This window comes from Manacus candei, unplaced genomic scaffold (assembly GCF_025592945.1).
Source record: "Manacus candei isolate 608988 ecotype Guabito, Panama unplaced genomic scaffold, ASM2559294v1 h1tg000015l, whole genome shotgun sequence".
NCBI lineage: Eukaryota > Metazoa > Chordata > Aves > Passeriformes > Pipridae > Manacus > Manacus candei.
The window spans coordinates 15,145,693-15,165,603 of NW_026138063.1; the positions used below are offsets into that span (position 1 = coordinate 15,145,693).

Consider the following 19,911-nt stretch of genomic DNA (forward strand, 5'->3'; position numbering starts at 1 on the left):
CATAGAATATTCCTGTGGCAAACCATCTTTAGTCTCACTTGACCCAGAACATTGACATTTATCACTCCTCCACTTATAAACAGCTACAAGATGAAAGTAATAAAGAAGTTAATTGGATCTGAAGTGATTGACTTCCCACTGCAGCCAGGATTCTCCCTGTTCCCAACTGATTTTAGTACCTACGTTTTGCTCCAGAAAGCCTCATCTAGTCTGTGCCAGGTGCAAATACACAGAATTTAGGGAAAAAAAAAAAATCTGTTTCTAACAGTTTAGCTACCAAAATCTGTGCATCTGAAACACCTTATGTTACAGGAGAAAGAAAAATATAAAAAATAAACTCTGCATATTTCTGAAACAGTCTTTATAATGCTATACAAACCAATAAAAGGGGTATTAATTTCTCATTATCAGTGCATCTATTCAATACCCATTCTATGAAAGTCTTCACAGTACACATGCATTCTCCACATTTTCAGTGCTCCAGATCATCTCAAGGTTCTCATTAGCAAAGAGAATTCTCACTTAATTCTCACATTTGCAACAGTTTATATAATCTTATAACTATGTCTCCCATCAGAAAAAAAAAACAGAGAAAATATATTTTTTTTTTTCCCCCAAGACCTTTCAGATCCTGCTTCTGAAAGTGCTGCAATGAAGTTATATACAAGTACAAGGCAGGATTTTCCCCAGCACATTTACAAATCTCTATGTAAAGCCTGTGGACACCCCAGTGTAAGAGCAGGCCCTCCTCCAGCACTCTGTGCCTGCAGTGAAGCCCAGCTTCTGCTTTTACAAACAGTTCACGAGAGGCCAGATCCCTTTAATTTCATGTTTTTATTACAATATCCCCACACCTCCACATATAAACACTGAACCCTCCCCGTTCCTCATCCCTCTCCCACCCACGGAAAGGTTGCATGGCAAGAGACCAGGGTGGAGTAATTTAAAGCCACATCAATGCCTAACACACACAGCAGGTTTGGAGAAGGGAAAGCCTTTCTCATGAAAAGAAAAAAAGTTAAACAGCCTCTTGATTCAAAATATTAATAAATATGTAATAAAAAATTAATTTTTCCTACTTTGAAGAATTTCCACAACAGAGGAATTAAATTCAATAAAATAATGTAAAAGCTGTCCTTTTGGAGTAAAAATCAGTTTTAGCAAACAAGAGTGTCCTGTAGGTTGCAATTATTGTATCTATACCTAGGAAGTCAGAGAGCCTCAGGGTTGCTGTCCTTTCAGTGTTCCCCATGGGTGCCACGAACTAGGCCTGTTCCTGAGCCGTGGTGTATGTGCTGTACTTGCACAGCCATGGGAGGTGTCTCTGCAGAGGCCCTTTGTGAAAAATGAACAAAAACATTACTCTGGTGTTACAAATGTTCCCTGCAATTAAAACAGAGAAATAGGAAGCAAAGATTTACTTGTAAAGCTTATCAGAGTAAGTACCAGACTGTTCAACTGCTCTTAGAATACAATCTCACAGCAGGAGAGAAAACCCATCCACTGGATTCAGAAGGTGCTTTTATCTGAATAGTCAAACTAGTGAAAACAGGAACTGCACTACACTCAAAGGTCCAAGCACCATAGTCTGTCTGAAATACACGGTACTTCCAAACAAACTCTGCATTCCCTTAGAGATCTGTATCACCAGTGGGGCAAGAAAACAACATCTTCATTTTCTGTTCAGATTTTATTTGAAATCTAATTCGTATTGTCAAAGCTACAAAAAGGGGAACATTGGAGTTATTTCTGCTATGTCACAACATTCTAAAACAAAATATCACTACTGCCAGCAGATCAGTTACACACATTTCTGATGAAACTTCTAAACACAAAAATGTTTCTTTTGGGAAATAGTCACAATGAAGATATTTGTACAATATAAAACAATGACAGGTCTACAGATGCCGATACTCATGAGTATACACGTGCATTCACAAAAAAAAAATAATCAGGAATGCTTTTTTGTTTTTTAACAGACTGTTCAGGCACAAAAACAAAACCGCATTTCCAGTAAGTGACAGCATCATAAAAAATATTAACATTGTCAGTGTTTGCTTTTCTTTGACTTCTTGTGAGATCTGTGAGGAGAACGGGACTGAGACCTGGATTTTTTCCCTGACTTTTTAGGGGATCTGGATCGTGATCTTCTCGATCTTTTGGGTGTCCTGGAGCCAGATGGTGACCTGCAAAAAAAATAAGGTTTTATGTCAAACACTAATTGAGAACAGCATCTTCTTCTGCAGTTATTGGCATTCACTTATTGAGCCAAACAAGGTAGAAAATATTTTTCCCTAGTAAGGGAAAGTAATAGAATGATATTTTGTTTTTGAGAAAAAGGCAGTCTTTGCCTTGTAAGTTTTTAGAGTATTTTGAGCTTAACAGTGCTTAGAATCCACAAGAAAAATAACACCAATTCGTGCCTTTAAACCCACATCAGGAATTCACAACTTTCCACACATGCCTCAACTACCTTGGTTCTTGTAATAATGGCAGCCTATGTCCATATAGAAATGAAAAATTATGTTGAATTGTGTGGAAAGTTAAGTACTTTTGATTCTCATCAAACACATTCAGTTTGTGATGTTACCCCATAGAAAAAGAATAGACACTGGATAAACTTACTGTCATCTAACCCAAACCTAACACACTGATCTAATATAATCAAAATTGAATGACTATTGTATTAACTCTAATGAAAAACCTCCAATGCTTTTCTACTTCTATTTGAATTCCTTACTTACATAAGCACAAGAATCTGATTACTGTCAATATGTACTATGATTTTCTCAATAGCAAAGGCATTTTCCTCAGCATGACTGAGGAATTTTATATCAATAAGATATTCTACACCTCTAAAACAAGGTGGAAGCTGAACCTTCAAGTTTCAAGTTACAGCAGCATTGATACATCAGTAAAATTTCACCTCAAGTTTAACATTAACTAGAGACAAATATTTGTGTCAGTTTGGAGATTAGGAAATACCTAGTTCAGAAACAAAACCACGTAAGAAGTATCTAATCTAGACTTTTTTCCCTTAAAAAACAAACTAGGGGAGAGAAGAGTTTCATGCAAGCTCCTCAGTGTAAAAGACTGCATGCTCACTGTAATGTAAGTGGTTTTATAGTAGTAGTACAGAAATTTTAGAAGGGCTACAGAAGACTTGTCCTTTGAAAATAAAAAGCTGAGAAAGCAGCAAGGTGCTGTGGTTTAAAGCAGTATTCTCAAAATGATCACTAAACAGTTAAACAAAACCATCATGAGAGCAAGTACTTGAGTATCAAATGCGCTCTGCTAAAACACACACACACAAACCCCACCCAACACACACCTGTGTGCTTCCCAAAACAGAGAAGATACCAGCTTACCTCTTGCCTTTTTTACTGACATCTCTGGGAGAGTCTTTGTGTGACGACCGGGACCGGGAGCTCTCTTTGTGGGACCGTTCCGAGCGCTCCGAGCGCTCCGACTTGGGGGACGGGGATTTGGCTCTGCGGCTGCCGCTGCTGCGGGACGGGCTGGGGGACGTGCTGTGCCGCCTCTTCCTGCGGGCAGGGAGTCCACACACACACAGGGGAAAACGGGGGTTAAGAAAATTTATCCCTTTCTCTACAGCTTTTCCTTTGCCAACGTAATGTTATAACAGTTATGCAAATAAAGGGCGGTGTTTTATTATTAAAAAAAAAACATCAAGTCCAACGTGTGCAACAGATTTTGTGGGGAAAAAAAAATGAGGGCCTGTGAGTCACCTTACAATGTAAAAACATTCTGTCATAGCTTCATGAAAAGCAGAGCCTTTTACCATATCTACACTTAAAACCCTGGCAGAGTTTGGCTATACAAGTATTAGATGATCAAAGTGTACAATCAACTACCCCAAAACCAGCTGTTCAGAAGGATTTGCACTATGAGATGAATAACATTTAAGCCACTACAATTCACTTGTGGTCTGTCCTCAGGACAGTTTTCTGACTTTATAAAGCACTGCAGGCAATTCACTGCTACAAGAGTTAACAGACCCTGTTTTCAACTGGTCATCATTTTACATTTCCTCCAAAAGGGGACTCCTTTCAAAGGGGTACAGTACCTGACTTGGGGCAGCATAAAAATGACCATTCCTCTACAATCTTGAAGCATGTTTTAATAGCCAAGGCATGTTTATTGTTGTTGGGTGTTTGTTGTTTTGCTTGGGTGCTTTTGTGGTTTTCTTTTAAAATAAGACACATGATACAATGTAATGTCAAGGGTGCCACTGCAAAGACACTATGAGGTTTTTCCTCTCATCCATTTTATTCCAAGGAAAGCCATACCTCTCTTTTCGTGTGGGTGTACATTCCTCCTTTTCCTTCTTATCCTTGGACCTGGTCTCAGACTTTTCCTTGTCCTTTTTGTCTCTGTCCCGTTCTCTTTCCATCTCTTTTTCTTTCTCCTAAATTATTAGAAGCAATCATGATTTCAGATGAGGTGTGACTCATTATTAAAGGCAACCAAGCTGATCACAAACAGCACAAAAGCACTGAGCACTGAGGGAACACAGCACATGACCTGAACTAATGGTCACACCATCCCTGCTCTTCCAACCTTTCCTCCTGCTTTGGACACAGCACAAACATTCACTGAACACAAACACTAACAAAAATGTGAAAGAAGTCACCCTGTGTGAGAAAATCTGAGTATCTAATTGGAAATGAACATTCCTGAATTTTACAAATTTCAGGGAAATGTCAGAGCTGTCAAAAACAACTATAAGTCCATTTCTATGTATAATAGGTCCATTTTGTAAGAAAATACATATCCTGAGTACACCTCATCTGTCACAAATAGAAAATTAACTATAGAAAAATAAACCTAAACCATCAGCAAGTCTGAACACAGATATCGAGAGATGTGTTTCTAAGTATCAGCATTAAAAAAAATGCTTTCCATGGCAAAAAATAAACAGATATTCCCTGCATACTCCATTAAGAAGATAAAGAAGGGGTGATTTAGCTAAGTGAAAGAAAGGAGGGAGGGGAAAAAAAAAAGAAAAAAAAACCAAAACAACAAACAAACAAAAAACAGTAGAGGGAGAGGAAATAACACAAGTACAGGAAATACCAAAGCAGCTACACTCATCTACTCTCACATTTTCTTTACACAGAAGAACCACTATTACATTACTGTTATAAAAACTAACTTTATTAGGGCATTAAAGTAAAAGAAAGTTATTCTCTTAACAACAGGGTTATTACTGTTTTAAAGAACTATTATGATTATCATTAAATATTTCTTAACTATATATTACCTTCATAATTGAAAGTGAAAGAGGTAATTATTAAAAATCTGAAATATTGTTAGCTGGCTGAACTACTTCAACACAAGGCATCTAAAAATTTATCAGGATTACAATTTCTGCTTGTTTAAGCTACTGTCTCACTAAAAATTCTGTGCTTACTGTATAAATCATTTTTTTACAGAAAATACTGAGGAAGTCGAAAGCTTTAAGATACAACTACATTTAAAAGGAAAATACTTATAAAAATTAAAGTCTTAACTGCTAATATCAACCTCCAAGGTATATATCTCCTTCAGGGATCAGTTTGCCTAATTTTTACAAGTCTCCTTCTTCAAGGTACTATGGAAAATTGCTTTAGTGAATCAGTGAGATATTGAACCCCAAATAATGAAAATAACAAGCGACAAACACCTGGCGGAAACTGCTTATTTGTACTTAGCTTCCAAGAAACTGCAGGGGTATCTATGTCATCTCTGATCTGTCAGGCTGTGAAAGCCACTGGCCCTTACCCTCCCTCACTAAACACACTGTCCAAAGAGGTTCTGTGTTCTTTTGTTGTGTTTCAGTGATTTGAGATCACATGATGTCTTATATATGATGATAATTTTTAAAGCCACTGTGACTTCATAGTCCAGAGAGGACTAGTATTAGAACCAGTCACATCTGGATGAATGTATGAGCTGGAACTGTCCAGGAAACTTAGACACTGGAGAATCAGAAACACACATGCTGTACTTAATGCTATTCTTTCTCTTCCTTGGGAAGCCTTTAGCACAACAGATCAATTATTAGAAGTAAAATGGAAAGTCTGATGAACATCTTCAATGGACAGCTCTCCCTTTCCTTTCCCACATCTCAGTTTGCTTCATGCAGTAAATCTAGAAGTGATCTCTAAGGTTTCTACACACTCTGTGATCCCAACTATACAGTGTGAAATACTACAGTATTTTGATAAAAAAGGGAGATTACATGTATTCTACAGAAAGCACTTGGACTTAAACATGCAGTTTGACATTACAGTAGTATTTTAACAAGAACCATGTGTTATTATACTTAATCCCACCTTACATTTGATAAACTCAATAAAAGCCTATCACAGAATCAGAACCAAACATAAAGAACAGTTCTTACCCTCTGGAGCAGCTTGTCTCTATAGTGTTCAACCTGTTCCTGAAAACTCTGGCCTGGTTTCTTGGGTCTTTTCCCAGACTCTAACTCATCCTGAAACTTCATCACCTTAAGCTGTGAAAATAATACTGACCATTAGGTTATTGGGCTTATTATTATCCAGTTAGGGAGGTGGCTGAAAATGAAATTTCCATGATTTATAATCTGTGTTCTTCATTCTTTCTAGACAAGCTTGTGCACAGAGATACTAAATTTATTTGAACTGGATCAAAGTAACAAAACCCCACACTTATCCGCAGGCACCTGCAGTTGTTCACAGACGTGGAAAGAACTAAAAATAGAGGGATTTTTTTCTGTTATTCTACTACATTCTGTCACCTGTGCAGTTAGAACACTGCACCCTTGTATTTCTTTGGTCATTATCTGGTTTTTTGCTTTCAAAATGAAATCATTTCCTGCAGGTGTCAATGAATTCTTTCAACTTCTCTTGTCTACTCCAAGGTTCCCTTCAGAAATTGTCTTTTTTTCCATTTAACCCTAAATATTAAAATCAAATGACTGACATAATTAGGACATAAAACAAACGCATCTCTTCAGGGCTATTTGCACAGAGTGGCTGATTTGAAAGAACTGATTTTTACTAACATAGTACTCTTTCATGTGCTGTCAAGCTTAGCAACAAAATTCAGTTCACAAGAGCTGCTAAATGTAACACTAAATTTACTGCAGTATCCCAGCAGAGTCACAAAGTTAAGTAAATGTCAGAATTTTTCCCTGTGTTGTTTTCAGGGTTTTTTTGGTTTTTTGGTTTTTTTTGGTCTGGATGCACTAAAACCTTTCTCCAAGTTGATTCACATCATGAAACTTCACTCACATCTCTTGTCAATCCTTCATTCCTAGTGACATGTCCTTGTACAAACAATCCTTCAATTTTTTTGGAGAAGTTGTCTCTTTTGGGGGTGGATGGGGAGAAACTTGATAAGTCAGGTTGTATTTGTCAGCCCTCTTCCAAATGCTTATGCTCTGACCCTCTTGCATTTTCTGTTTCAATACTGACCTGCAGAGTTATATATGAGTAGATTTTTCCAGTGCTCAAGGTTTTATTTTTAGTGAACACACAGAATTGGTTTCTCTTTAGAAACATTTAATTTTTCCACATTGAAAACACACAAAGGAAAAGACTTTGCAATTGTGTCCATTTTGATTATCTGAAAGGATCTTATTCTCTATTTCCTAATATGAAGTAAGCACAACATCAAACCCCAAAGGTTTTTTCTTCCCTCTCAAAAATAGCAGGCCAGACTGGATACCATATATTCCAATTACTGACAGAAAGGAAAGGTATCACAAAAAACAAACTAATCACAAGAACAAACATGTTAAGAAGCATAAAACCCAAGCAAGGATAACACTATTTTGAGCAAGATCCCCTTCCCCTTCAGCTACAGAGCTTATGCCAGAAACACCTTTTTCATTTTAGTCTCAAATATAATGGAGCCACTCATTTTGGGGGAAAAAATTAAAGACAAAACCCCACCACCACTGTTATCTGATACCACAGTAAATTTCTGTCAACTGTTCTGTTTCCTTCCCTCCCTCCCAGAGCAGGCTCTACCTGCCCTTGAGCATTTTTCCTTACAATTCAGCCAAATAAATTGTCAGCAGCCAACGGAAAACTGACACCACCATTTGTCACATACCACCTTCCATAAAGGCATTTTTTCTTCTTGTCCCCTTCAAATTCACAAATTTCAAAGGCAGGAAAACCTTTTGGAACCACCTACTCAGTGTGCCCATGTACCCCCTGTTCTGGTAAGAAGTGAGGATTGCATTCCCTACCACCATGTACACTCCAAGGTCATCAGTACTGAACAGGAGCACAAAGGAGGCTCAGCTGATCCAGAAAGCCTCTTGGGCTGTCCTGGTATGAACATGCCCACAGCACTTGAACTTTGTTTTCCCAAGTAAATCACCCAGATAATTTAAAACACAAAACAAACAAAAAAACCAAACCAGCAAAAGCCCACAAAAAACCCATCCTTATAAGATTTTATTCCTTTACATATTTAGCCAACAAAGCTGTGACACTGTTTAACCATATTTTGAAAGCAAGGAAGCCTAAGCCTATAGCCAAAACTAACCTGAGATGAAAATAAACGAGGTGTCCAAACAAGAGGCTTTATTTGATTTAATAAGCTAAACTGGACCCAAAATAATGCTGCCATGCACAGCACACAACCCACTGCTGGCATGACATTCTGAATGGCAAAAGGAACTATTTGCATGTAACTTCTCCAGTCACTGTGGGTGGAGGGGGCAGGCTGAAGGTGGTCGTTGGCAGGTGCACAGAGGAAGAGAGAACATAGGAAAAGCCTATACTACAGTAAGTACTCACTCAACACCTCCCCAGACTCCAACTGTGGTGAGATCATATGGTTTCCTGAGACAGCTGTGGTCTGTTACAGACCCACCATCAATGGATCTCTCCTCCACACACTCGCTCTATCTCCCTTTAAACTGTAAACTGACTCCTTTCAGAAAGATGCTGTGGGCACAGGAAATCAGCTCAAGCACATCCCCTGGAAAAGGTGACTGAGTGTTCCAAAATGCTGAGATGGTATCAACAGCTCACTAAAGAAAGGTCAGGTTCTTTCACCTTCCTTCTCTATTACTGCACTCCAAGCTCAGGGTTTCCCTTCCACCCTGCCCTTGCAGCAGCTGCAGTGTTTGGCTGAGTGCTTCTGTCCCAGCAGAAGCCCACCCTTACCCCTGGCTTCAATCTTCCCTCCAGTAGTGAGATGTATTGGGTCAGGGGAAGAATGAGCAAGTGCCAGAGTTCACAGGATCAGGATGTTCCCTCACCCAGCAGAGGTGAGCAGTTAAATAGATCAGCTCATCCTACATGTATAGAGCCTTTTGTTATTTTCTCTTAACACATCACCACTGTAACTATGTTTTCAAAGGAATTACTTAGGTCCCAAAATCCACAGAATTCTCTAAAGAATTGCACCCAGAATTACTATACGAACTTAGACACTTGGTTACCTCCTTTCACTATTTCACTATTCATTGACCAGAGTGAACAACCATCTTATAATCTTTTCCTGCAGAGGACATGATGCTCTTATTCCTATCACACAGTTCCAGATAACCCCTCAGGAGAACGAGATCCTTAATACTTAGGCTTACATCTCCCAATTCATCTAATCAATGAATTTTGTAAGCATTCTACTTTGTAAACCTGCATTTAGAAAGAACTAATATATTCTCATTGCACTGGCTATTCTTTAACTATTCTTCTCCAACAGACAAGAACTGTTAAGCCTGTTCATCCTTAGGAATAAATATATTGACTTTTATCTGGACTCTCTCCAAACTCAGCAGGATAAAATGGAAGGGGAAAATTTTTCAAAACTCTGTGCCAAAACTTTTCAGTACTAATTCCTTAGACAGAGTAGCCTCCCACAGCACTTTATAGTCTTCAGAGACTGCAATGAAGAAGTGTCATATATCCATGAAGTTCCTGTGAGCAACTGCTACCAAATACTCCCATGCAGGGATCACATTTCCTACTAACGGGAGGAGGTCCCTCATAAGCTCCAGATAAACAGCTCCACAACATGACTCTTCTCTACTGGTTCTCATCTTGAAACTTCTCCCCTCTCTCCTCAAACTCATTTGAGGAAAGTTTAAAAGGTTCAGGCATTCCTGGAAGGTGAGGCCTTGATTACAGCCCACCCAGGAAGCAAGCAAGCTAAAGGAAAGGGTGACACCTTGCTGCCACGGCCCAGGGAAACCACAGACTGCTGCAAACTGAAGCTCTGCTTTGTGTATTTTCACAGCAACAGGTGTGATGTTTCCTTACTTAAAACTAATATGCTTTCAAAAACTGTTCTTGGTTTTCTAATCTGCTGCTGATACTGTCTGAGCCCATACACAGGGTCTTTTCCACAAGAGGTCACTCCACAGTTACACAGCCTCAGACCTGACGGGGCCAGGTTCAAAATAACTAGTTCAAGGTCAATTAGCTGCATACTGCATATTAGCATGAACTAGGAAGTTAATCATCAGATACTTTATGAAAGACAGGAATTTCTACTTGATAAGAAGTTGCACTCAAATGTAGACTATTTACAGACAGGACAGACATCCAAGCAGACCAAAGTGGTTTGATTTTCCTTAGAACGGCCTTGCCCCAGCAATGGCTGTCACAAGTCCTAGACTTTGCAGGAGCAGAGAAAAATATTTCTTTGAAAGCTTGATTTTTCCAGCAAGTCTACGAACAGTGGAATTTCTGCAGCTACAGTATTATCAACAACAGATGACAGATATACTGATGTACACATGTGAAATACCTCCTCTGCCATAACAGCCCTCTGGCATGCTCAGTCACACTCACAGGTTGCCAAGTGTCTTGGAGCCAAGCAATTCCTTGCTTTTGGCTTTGTGTAAAATAGAAATACATTGAAAGATTTAAAATAGATCAAAATCTTCTGAATAGTCATCATCTTCTAAGAACAACTGCTATAAATAGCAAAACTATCAGTTAAGCAAGAGCCAATTTGTCTCATCTGTTATTATTAAATCAGTAAGATATTTAATAGGGTATCTTTTCATCATTTTGCAGTAGCCTCAAATGAACCAGGTACAGAAGCCTCCACAGACCAAAGGGTTATATTGTTCTAGTGATGATTACAAGCCTCACATAGCTCCTATGATCTGATAAACAAATACACAGAAGTCGAGTATTCTTCACACTAAGCACCATAATCCAGAGAAAGAAATAATGGAAACTGGATGGAGCTTCAGTTTCTTGACAAAGGCAGCCACCTTTCCCTTGTGACATCCACTTTGGCTCTTTGGCTCTTGGTAGAAAAATAAATTGGACCTCAAATACCATGACACATTTGGGGCAGGGGGTGTTTGGTGTGGAACATCTCAGTTTGTGCACTGGGCAGGGGGCACTGACAGAGCACAGACACAGGATGGTGTAACAGGATCCTCCCTGCAGCTCCCGGAGCTCAGTGGTTCCCAGCACAAAGGATGAACAGGATGACTCAAGACCATTAGTTTTCTACCTCAGTCAAATGCTACTTTGAGGTCTCAGGTGGCCAACACAAAGGTGAGTAAAGGCAGCTACTAAAGAGGACTAAAACCCTGTCTGACCCTTCTGGAAGCATGGGTATGTCTGGATTTGTGAAGAGCCTGCCTCCTGCTGCAGGTGAACCCTGTGCTGTGCTTTCTGTTTGGAGTAGGGTTATAAAATCCTGTGCAGCAAGGCGGAGACAGAAGTAAAGTACCTCAGAGAAAGGTCCAAGGAGGACAATGCTGCTTTATTTTGTCTGAGTTTCTGACCACTCTGAGGAAACAAAATGACCAATTTAAACAACAAAATTCCCATTTTTCTACCACTTCACAGCACTGAGGTCTCTTTACAAAGAGGAATACACCTTTCTTTTATATGTCACAGGATGGGGGAAGAAAGACACACACCTATACAGCACTGTAAAGACCATTTTGAAATTTGAGTTGTTAATGCTGTAAAGTGCCAATCTTTACACACTTAAAACAGGTGAGAAATCACTGTTCTTTGGTGTTATAGGAAAGCCTCTGCTCTTGCTAAGTTCTGGAAAGAATTCTAACTTCAGAAGGATTAAGAGGGGTAGCAGGGAAGGCAAACAAAAGGTTACTAACTTGCCTCCTCTGATTGCTGCGGCCAAAGTTTGTTTCTTACTGCACTTTCCCCTCCCGGCTGACAAGCTTAATTTACTGACTGTGCCAAGAGAAAGAATTCTTGTTTGTATCCATGAATTTCCAAAAACTGCATGAAAAAAATCTGTTTCAGCTTCCCTGGTAGTCACTGTGTAGGACTGTTAGAGAATCAGACTGCCAATTTTTTTGCCAAATATTGTACACATTTTTTACAGTTTTTATTAGATGGCATAACTGTTAAAGCTGGTAATTGGCTGTTTTTTCCTCAGTTCCTTCCCTCAAATTTAATAATGGAAGTGGGTTTTGGCAGGGATTGGGTACATACTAAGAAGAAACTTTGAGTGTGAATGCTTTAAAGTAGTACAAGGAGTACTTTCCTGCCAATGACAAACTTGAGGAGAAATTTTAAGTACTCCTACATAGTGTCTGAAATGTTCTGAAAATGAAAAAGAATTGCTCTACTCTACTTTCCTGGCAATTCTGAAAGTCTGACACCAAGATGGTAATTTACTTACCAAAAAAAATTAAATGCAAACCTGTGCTTGAAAACCTCAAATATTTGCCACCTAAAACTGTTCCTGAGAGGATACATTGAGGAAAGAACTTAAATCACTCAAGCAGTGTAAAACTGCCAATGGTTAAAGTAAATCACTTCCTAAACTGCCTCCACAAGTGCCAGGATAACATCTCTAAAACAGATACACAATCTGAGAGGAGCCCTTTCCATAACTGCTACGATCAATATTACAGCAACGTGAAAATCAGTTTCACTTGTACTTTCATTAGTCTAACACGTATTTTCTACAAAAATACTGCCACCATGAGTCAGGTCAGACATAAATCCCATTCAGTTTTTCTCAAATGCAGACTTTACTAACTTAGTATGGCTACAGATCACAAACTTTCAAACTGCTATGCAAAGCAAGAGATTTCTAAGTGCTTAGTTATAGTCTATTAATTCCAAAATCTGAATTATTAAACAGAGACATATTTGAGAGAAACAGTAGTTGTGGTATTTTAAAATATTACTGCCTGAGCATCTTAATATAATATTACAAGGCTTTCCTAATGTCTGATTTCAACTAACTAGCACGTTATAGCATAAACAGGTAGGCAGCCACAATTCCACCTTCAAAACATTACCCAAGTTGTAACCTGCCACTTGGAGATGCTACAATTGCAATCAGTAGTTCAGCAGCTTCTTAATATCATTTAAATGCACTGAGCAGAAGGTACAAGAATTTCAGTATTAAAACCCAGGCTACACTGAATAGAGAGTACAAGCTGGAAAGCCACATACAGTTTTAAACTAGTTTTGTTTTTTGTGTGGGTCAGAAGGGCTTCACTGCTAGACAAGGGTTGTGCTAAATTCCAGTTCTAGTTCCATTCTCAGTAAAACACGAGCTCAGAAACCAGCACGAAGCCATAACAACCTGTGCTACACTGACACCTATGCTTGGAGAAAGAGAGAAGAGCCAGTGAGCCCTACAAACAGCATACAGGCCTTCAATTGGAGTACCACATTTCCAGGACTGCCTGGGTTAGTTGTATCTACTTCTTTGTTTGATGGCTGACACAGTGAAAAGAAACACTTTTAAATGCAATAAAATACAGACACCTGGAGGTAAGAAACAGAAAGAATGAGAAAGGTATAGGACTAAGGCCACATCCAAAAGTCACTCCCATTTGCCAAGAGGAGGAAAGTGTAGAGGGACCAAGCAATCTAAGGCTACCAGTGGTACTGAAACAGGACACTGAAAAGGAACAGTAATTCTCAACATGCAATATCCCCTGACTCGATTTTTCAATTTTTTTCCCCATGTTATTCTGAAAGTCAAAACCAGGCAAGGCTGGACTGAAAAAAAGAACCACTATAGAACAGACTATGATTATTTCAATTAAAATAACCCCCTATCATATGTAGAGAACTCAGGGTGGGGTAAGGATTGGAAAGGTCCAGAAGGGTGGCACAGAACAGCACCTGCTCACCTCTATCTCTCGGAGTTTGGCACGCTTCTCTTCACTCATTTCCGAGTATTTGACCGATGACTTGGATTCAGGCATTTCTTCTTTAATAGGATTGGAATACATGTGTTGCTCTTCTGACTTAGAACTCTGAGTGTCTTCCTCATCTTCACTTTCTTCTTCTTGACTTTATAGGAAACATACAGAATTGAGATGTAACAGATAACTAAGTATATATAAAATTTACTATTTCTCCTACGTAGTTTCTATGATTAGTTACTAGTTTTGAAATCTCTTAAGTAAGATTAAGTTATGTAAAAAGTCTGCAGCTACAAATCAGTCTCCATCTGCGAGATTTAGTATTTTAATTAAATTGTTAGTTTTTATAATGTACACTGCTCTCGGCATGCAGAAAAATTCAGGAAATTCATGGTCATCAAATACATACCTACCTCAGCTACAAAACAAACCCACTGCCTCCACAAAATCTCTTAAAGTGCTGTAATTGTGCTCTTCAGGTATAGTAAGTTTAATAAAAGAAAAAAAACTGCAACACTTTTGCTTTTGGGAGATAAACCTGGGACACGGCAGATACCCAAAATGATATTCCCAGCCTGGCCACTAGAGTGCTGCAGGACTACACACAATGCAGGCAAGTTTTTACAGCACTAACAGATGCTCTCAGTTGCCTGAAGAGCAAAGTAAGACTACTCAAACCCAGCTTCTGCTGGCAGGATCCTACCAGCATCCAACATACATATACCTCAGAATATTATTCACTGCGTTTGTCTCAAAAGCAAAAAGCAGACGTTTAGATACATTCCTATACACCTAATAACAAGATTTCCACACTACTGCCTTAGCTCTTGCCATTTGATATTAAATTATCAAATCAGCATCAATTTAAAGATTATAGTTAACAACTCTACCAAAAGGTGTAAATTATCATGTTAGAAAAAAATGGGGGCTGAAAGCACACTGCACTAAAATCCTGATCTTTCTCCATCTTCTTATTTTCCTACTTTCAAGATTTCATGTTTGTTCTGCTCTTGCAATGCATATCTATCTTACAGAGAGTTCCAAAGACACTCAATTCATAAAATGAGTATGTTTTCATCAGAATGAAGAAGTATTTACTTTTGAATTTCCTCCTCCTCAGATTCTTCATGTTGGTCAAAAAGCTCCCACTTCGAAGTAGTAACAGCTAGAAGAGACAGTAAGATAATTTTAACAACAAAAAACCCAACCAATTAATCAGAAAATTAGTATTTGTAGACATAATAAGAACTACAATGTGGTAAAATTCACTTAATGCACTTAATACAGACTTTCTATTTCACAGAAATACTCAAACAAGCCCAGCAGTAGAATATTTACTATTCACAGAGCTATTCACTTACAATACATATCATGTTTTGATAAATCCTTTAAAAGTAGACAAGTATTTGTCAGCTTGTAAAATATTATCTTCCAAATCAAGATGTGAAAAGACTGCCAACCACATACCCAGATTTTTTTTTGCTTTCAATATTTATTCTTAATGAACTGGAAATTATTTTTAAAGGTTGGTAGGTTATTGAAGTAGAACAACCAAAACAGAAAACAGTATCTCCCTTTTTTGGTTAAAGCTTCTGTGAACAAGTTACAGCTAAAAATTTTACTGTGTTAGCACAGAAAAGCTGAAAATAATCATTACATAGGTGACATTATGCTTTCAGTTTACTTAGAAAAGTAATCAAAACTAACCTTGAGCTTCCAGTTCTGATTCATCCACTGCTTCCCACTTTGAAGGGGCAACTTTAAATATAGGCTCATTCTTTTTTGAGTCTTCAGTTGTATCCACTGTTGGAGAAAGACACAGAAAAATAATTTCCAAAGCTCATCGAAAGCTGAAACCAAAAAACACTAAGGTAACAATCAGAATGAAATACTGAAACAGATACCATCTTACTAGTTGCAAAGAAAAGAAACCAGGGTTTGGAACCTGATGTGTATTCTGAAGCAATTATGAACTTAAAGCAGGAGGGCAAACTGAAGTTAATCAGCTCAACATCTCACAAAGCTACATGCCACATCAATTCTTGGTTGTATTTGTAAAAAATACTCAGGAAAAAAAGATCAAAGACTGAAGATTCAAATTGAAAGTAAAGTTGAAACATTTCATACAAGGAACTCCATCAAGATCATCATCCAGCGATTTAATTGGGACTCCATCCAGATCATCAATAGGAGCAGCATCAATAGGAATTCCATCCACATCTTCTAGTGGAGCACCATCAAGCTCTTCCTCAATGGGAGCACCATCAAGGTCATCCGGTACTTCCTGAAAGTAAACAATAATTAATTCTTTCAAGTGCAAATCTACATTGCTTTTCTTTAGTTCTCCAATTATCAAATCATTCCTTTTTAAAAAAGTACTTTTAAAAATACCAAAACCTCAAAAACCTCAACTTTAACAATTTTTGCTAACAAGTTTATTGTAGAGGAAATAATACAACAATATCCTCTTTCAAAAATTATAGGCAGGAACTTGGAATTTGTCCACAATGTACTGGAAGCTTTGCAATACCTATATTCAAAAGAAAAGATGTTAAATGGGGGTTTAGCTCAGAATGAGCCAATTAGACAAATTATACTTACTAGATATGAAGGATTCAGTAAAATAAAAAACTGACAGAAATCAACTCTTTAGCAGGAATACACACAAATTATGAACACAGCTACATATTCCAACTTATTAGGCCCAGGCACCGCCCTTCATATACACACGTTAACCCTGTTCCTCTGCTAAGGGAAATAAGTTACCCTTCCAGTTATACTGGGGGTGTCCCTCCTGCTGTTCTGAAAGGCATGTTTCCACACAGTTACAATGCCTGAAATGCCACTCAAAATTCAGATATTACAGAGTATTTCCAATACAAAGGAAATACCTGTCATTCTGCACTAGTCTTTGCTCTGAAATGGTTTCACAATACAGCTACACCACAGCACTTAACCTACAAGCAAGAAATTCATAAACAGATTAAACAACATTTCCATTTGAATACACCTGTATTTAAGAGCAAGGACTTGGAGGAAGGAAAGGTTTACTCACCCTAAAAGAGACAGTAAAATAACCCTTGCCAGCCCTGCTTTATATTTACACATCTTTTCCCTGCCACCCCCAAGCATCACCACTGAGCTCACTCACCTCTGTTTCTTTATCTTCCATGATGTTTACAAGCCCCAAGAAAATATTCTGTAGTTTGATCAGAAATGGCTCTGGATAGATTGCCCAGTCCTCCCATGCTCGGAAGCATGTCATTACCCGTTGCTAGAAGCAAGGGGAAAAAAAAAAAAAGCTAATAAATTTGTATTGAGAAATTTTAAGTGACGGGAAATAGACCACAGAGACCTACTATTGCAGAGCTGCTCCTAAATAGTTCCACACTAAAGTATATTACAGTGATACCATGCTGGGCAAGACTAGTAATTTTACAAAAATACATATACAGGAACTACTTTTTATAAAATCTCACTTGGATTTCATTTTCCCTTTAAATTCCTGTTATATTATCCATTTCAGCTGTTCACAGTTCTCTCCTGACAGTAAGTTTCATTCTGCCCCAATGTTCAAAGTAGGTGCCTCTACTAAAAGTAAGAGAAAACTTTCTCTTTAAAAATAAAAGAGAAATCTTTCTCTTCATAAAATAAAATAACTAAAATTAACATTGGCTTATACATATTACTGAATGTTGGAGAAGAGAATGTTCTGGGGAGACCTTACTGCCCCTTCAGCACCTAAAGGGCCTACAAGAAAGCTGGAAAGGGACTTCTTATGAGGGCATATGGTGACAGGACAAGGGGTAATGGCTTTAAACTGAAAGGTGTAGATCAGATATTAGCAAGAAATTTTTCAGGTGAAGGTGGTGAGGCACTGGAACAGGCTATCTAGAGAAGCTGTGGCTGTCCCATCCCTGAAAGTGTTCAAGGTCAGGTTGGTTGGGGTTCTGAGCAACCTGCTCCAGTGAAAGGTGTCCCTGCCCATGGCGGGGCGTTGGAATGAGATCTTTAAGGTCCCTTCCAACCCAAATCATTCTATTGTAGAATTGAAGCATATTTGAAATGACAGGTTTCAGTTCAAGTTTGGAACACTAAATGTAACTGAAGATGTAGATATAAAAAAGTTATCTACTGCCTCTCTTATAATTTAGCAAATAGTTTTAAAATAGCAGTTAAGAAATTGATTCTCAATCTAGAGCAACTGAGAGCAAAGAAAGCAGGACAACCAGGATAAAGACCTTAATACAGAAAAAACTAACTACTCTGTCAGCTTTGTATTTAAAGCTTCTGATTGAAAAACAAAGAAGAATAAAGAAGTGCAGAGGCATCTTGGAAACAGGAGAATGAAAGGTAGGCCAAGCATGAGAACCGTGAGAAGCAGAGCACTTTATCTCAAAAATCATTCTCAACCACCCATGGTCAGACTGGTTATCAGAAATCTAAAAATAAAGCCTATCACAAAAACGTTTAAAAGTAACTTTATGCTGTTCTGTCCAGGAGTTTCTTTCCACACTGAGCACCCAAGTTTATTTTTGAAATTGAAATAGAGGTGGTCCAAAAATAATAAGAAAGCTAGAAGGCCCTGTCTGTAATTTAAGTATTAGATAGATATCCTCTCAACTGCACAACTGTACATCTACCTGTACACTTCAGGTGGAAGATGTTAATTTTCTTCCTTAATTTCAAGGCTATCTTTGCAAAAGAGAAAACTCTTTTTTTTCAAAGCCTGATCAGGAACCTCGATGTCTAAGCCACTTATCATAGTATGCAATCGCTTGTGCAGGAACATCTATTTATATGACTTCTATGTCATGTAAATAACAATGAAATACATACCTTGAAATTTTCAGACTGTAAATGGCCTTGTATTGTACGGTAAGTAGCATTGAGATCAGAGAATATCTGACATAATTTTGTTTCAAAACTAGAATTAAACATATACATTTCTTTAGTTAAACTTTGTAATATATGTTTTCTGGACATACATAATTCATGAAAATACCTGGGACACAGGACTCAAAAGCACAAGGTTCTGATCCCTACTGTAGCCATGAACTGAACTATAAAGCAAATATGATTACTATATATCAAATCACCTTGGACAACAACAGAACTGTGAAGGGAGATCTTCACATCTGCTGCAGTCTCTTTATACACCCTGGAAAGACTGGAGGACAATAAAAGGAGTTTTACAACCTTAAATACAATGAAAGAATTGTCTCAAAATGCAATTTGTATTTTATTTTTTTTTAAATCTTAGTTATGTTTCTATTCTAGTTTACTCAGTGAGGTTCTCAGTGAAAGCACAGTGAGCAACAGCTGCCTAACTTCCCTTGAGCTTCTCTCAATGTGCAAAAAATAAACCGGCACAGCACAGACACACTGCAACAGGAAACATCAACTGCAACCTCTGGAGTTCCAGAACATGCTGAATATTTCCCATCATGCTGCCATAGCATCTGAGAGACTCCAGGAGTAGACACAAACATCTAGTAAGACAATTTAGGACATATTTCCTAAATTCTGCTCAGCACCTTAGAAATTAAGTACATAATCCCCTCATACCTTCTGCAAAGTTCATGGGGAGTTGAAACCCCTACACTTTAATAAAAATAAATCTGTTTCAAAATTTTACTTCTTTGCATGAATTCTTTGCTATACCACATCTTGAATATTAGCTACAGGCTCTTTCTGTAAAGAGGCACATGCATTATTCTCACCTTTATGGAGTTCCATGCAAGTGCTCCCTTACATAGGGCATTACCAACATGCTACATCTTATACATTTT

At 38.1% G+C, this 19,911-nt stretch overlaps 1 protein-coding gene across 7 annotated transcripts in view; it reads right to left on the reverse strand.

Moving 5' to 3' along the window:
* Positions 1 to 1,671: 1,671 nt before the first annotated feature.
* The window catches only part of U2SURP (U2 snRNP associated SURP domain containing), a 42,650-nt gene continuing 24,410 nt past the window's right edge, over positions 1,672 to 19,911 (reverse strand). For all 7 annotated transcript variants that reach the window (XM_051782036.1, XM_051782033.1, XM_051782039.1 and 4 more), the window contains 10 exons: positions 18,959 to 19,046; positions 17,271 to 17,393; positions 16,247 to 16,403; positions 15,827 to 15,922; positions 15,218 to 15,284; positions 14,105 to 14,267; positions 6,407 to 6,517; positions 4,311 to 4,429; positions 3,369 to 3,545; positions 1,672 to 2,186 (listed from right to left, as the gene is read on the reverse strand). In XM_051782036.1, the coding sequence (XP_051637996.1) occupies positions 2,048 to 2,186; positions 3,369 to 3,545; positions 4,311 to 4,429; positions 6,407 to 6,517; positions 14,105 to 14,267; positions 15,218 to 15,284; positions 15,827 to 15,922; positions 16,247 to 16,403; positions 17,271 to 17,393; positions 18,959 to 19,046 (1,240 nt within the window). In that variant the 3' untranslated portion in view covers positions 1,672 to 2,047. The remainder of the gene's footprint in view (positions 2,187 to 3,368; positions 3,546 to 4,310; positions 4,430 to 6,406; positions 6,518 to 14,104; positions 14,268 to 15,217; positions 15,285 to 15,826; positions 15,923 to 16,246; positions 16,404 to 17,270; positions 17,394 to 18,958; positions 19,047 to 19,911) is intronic.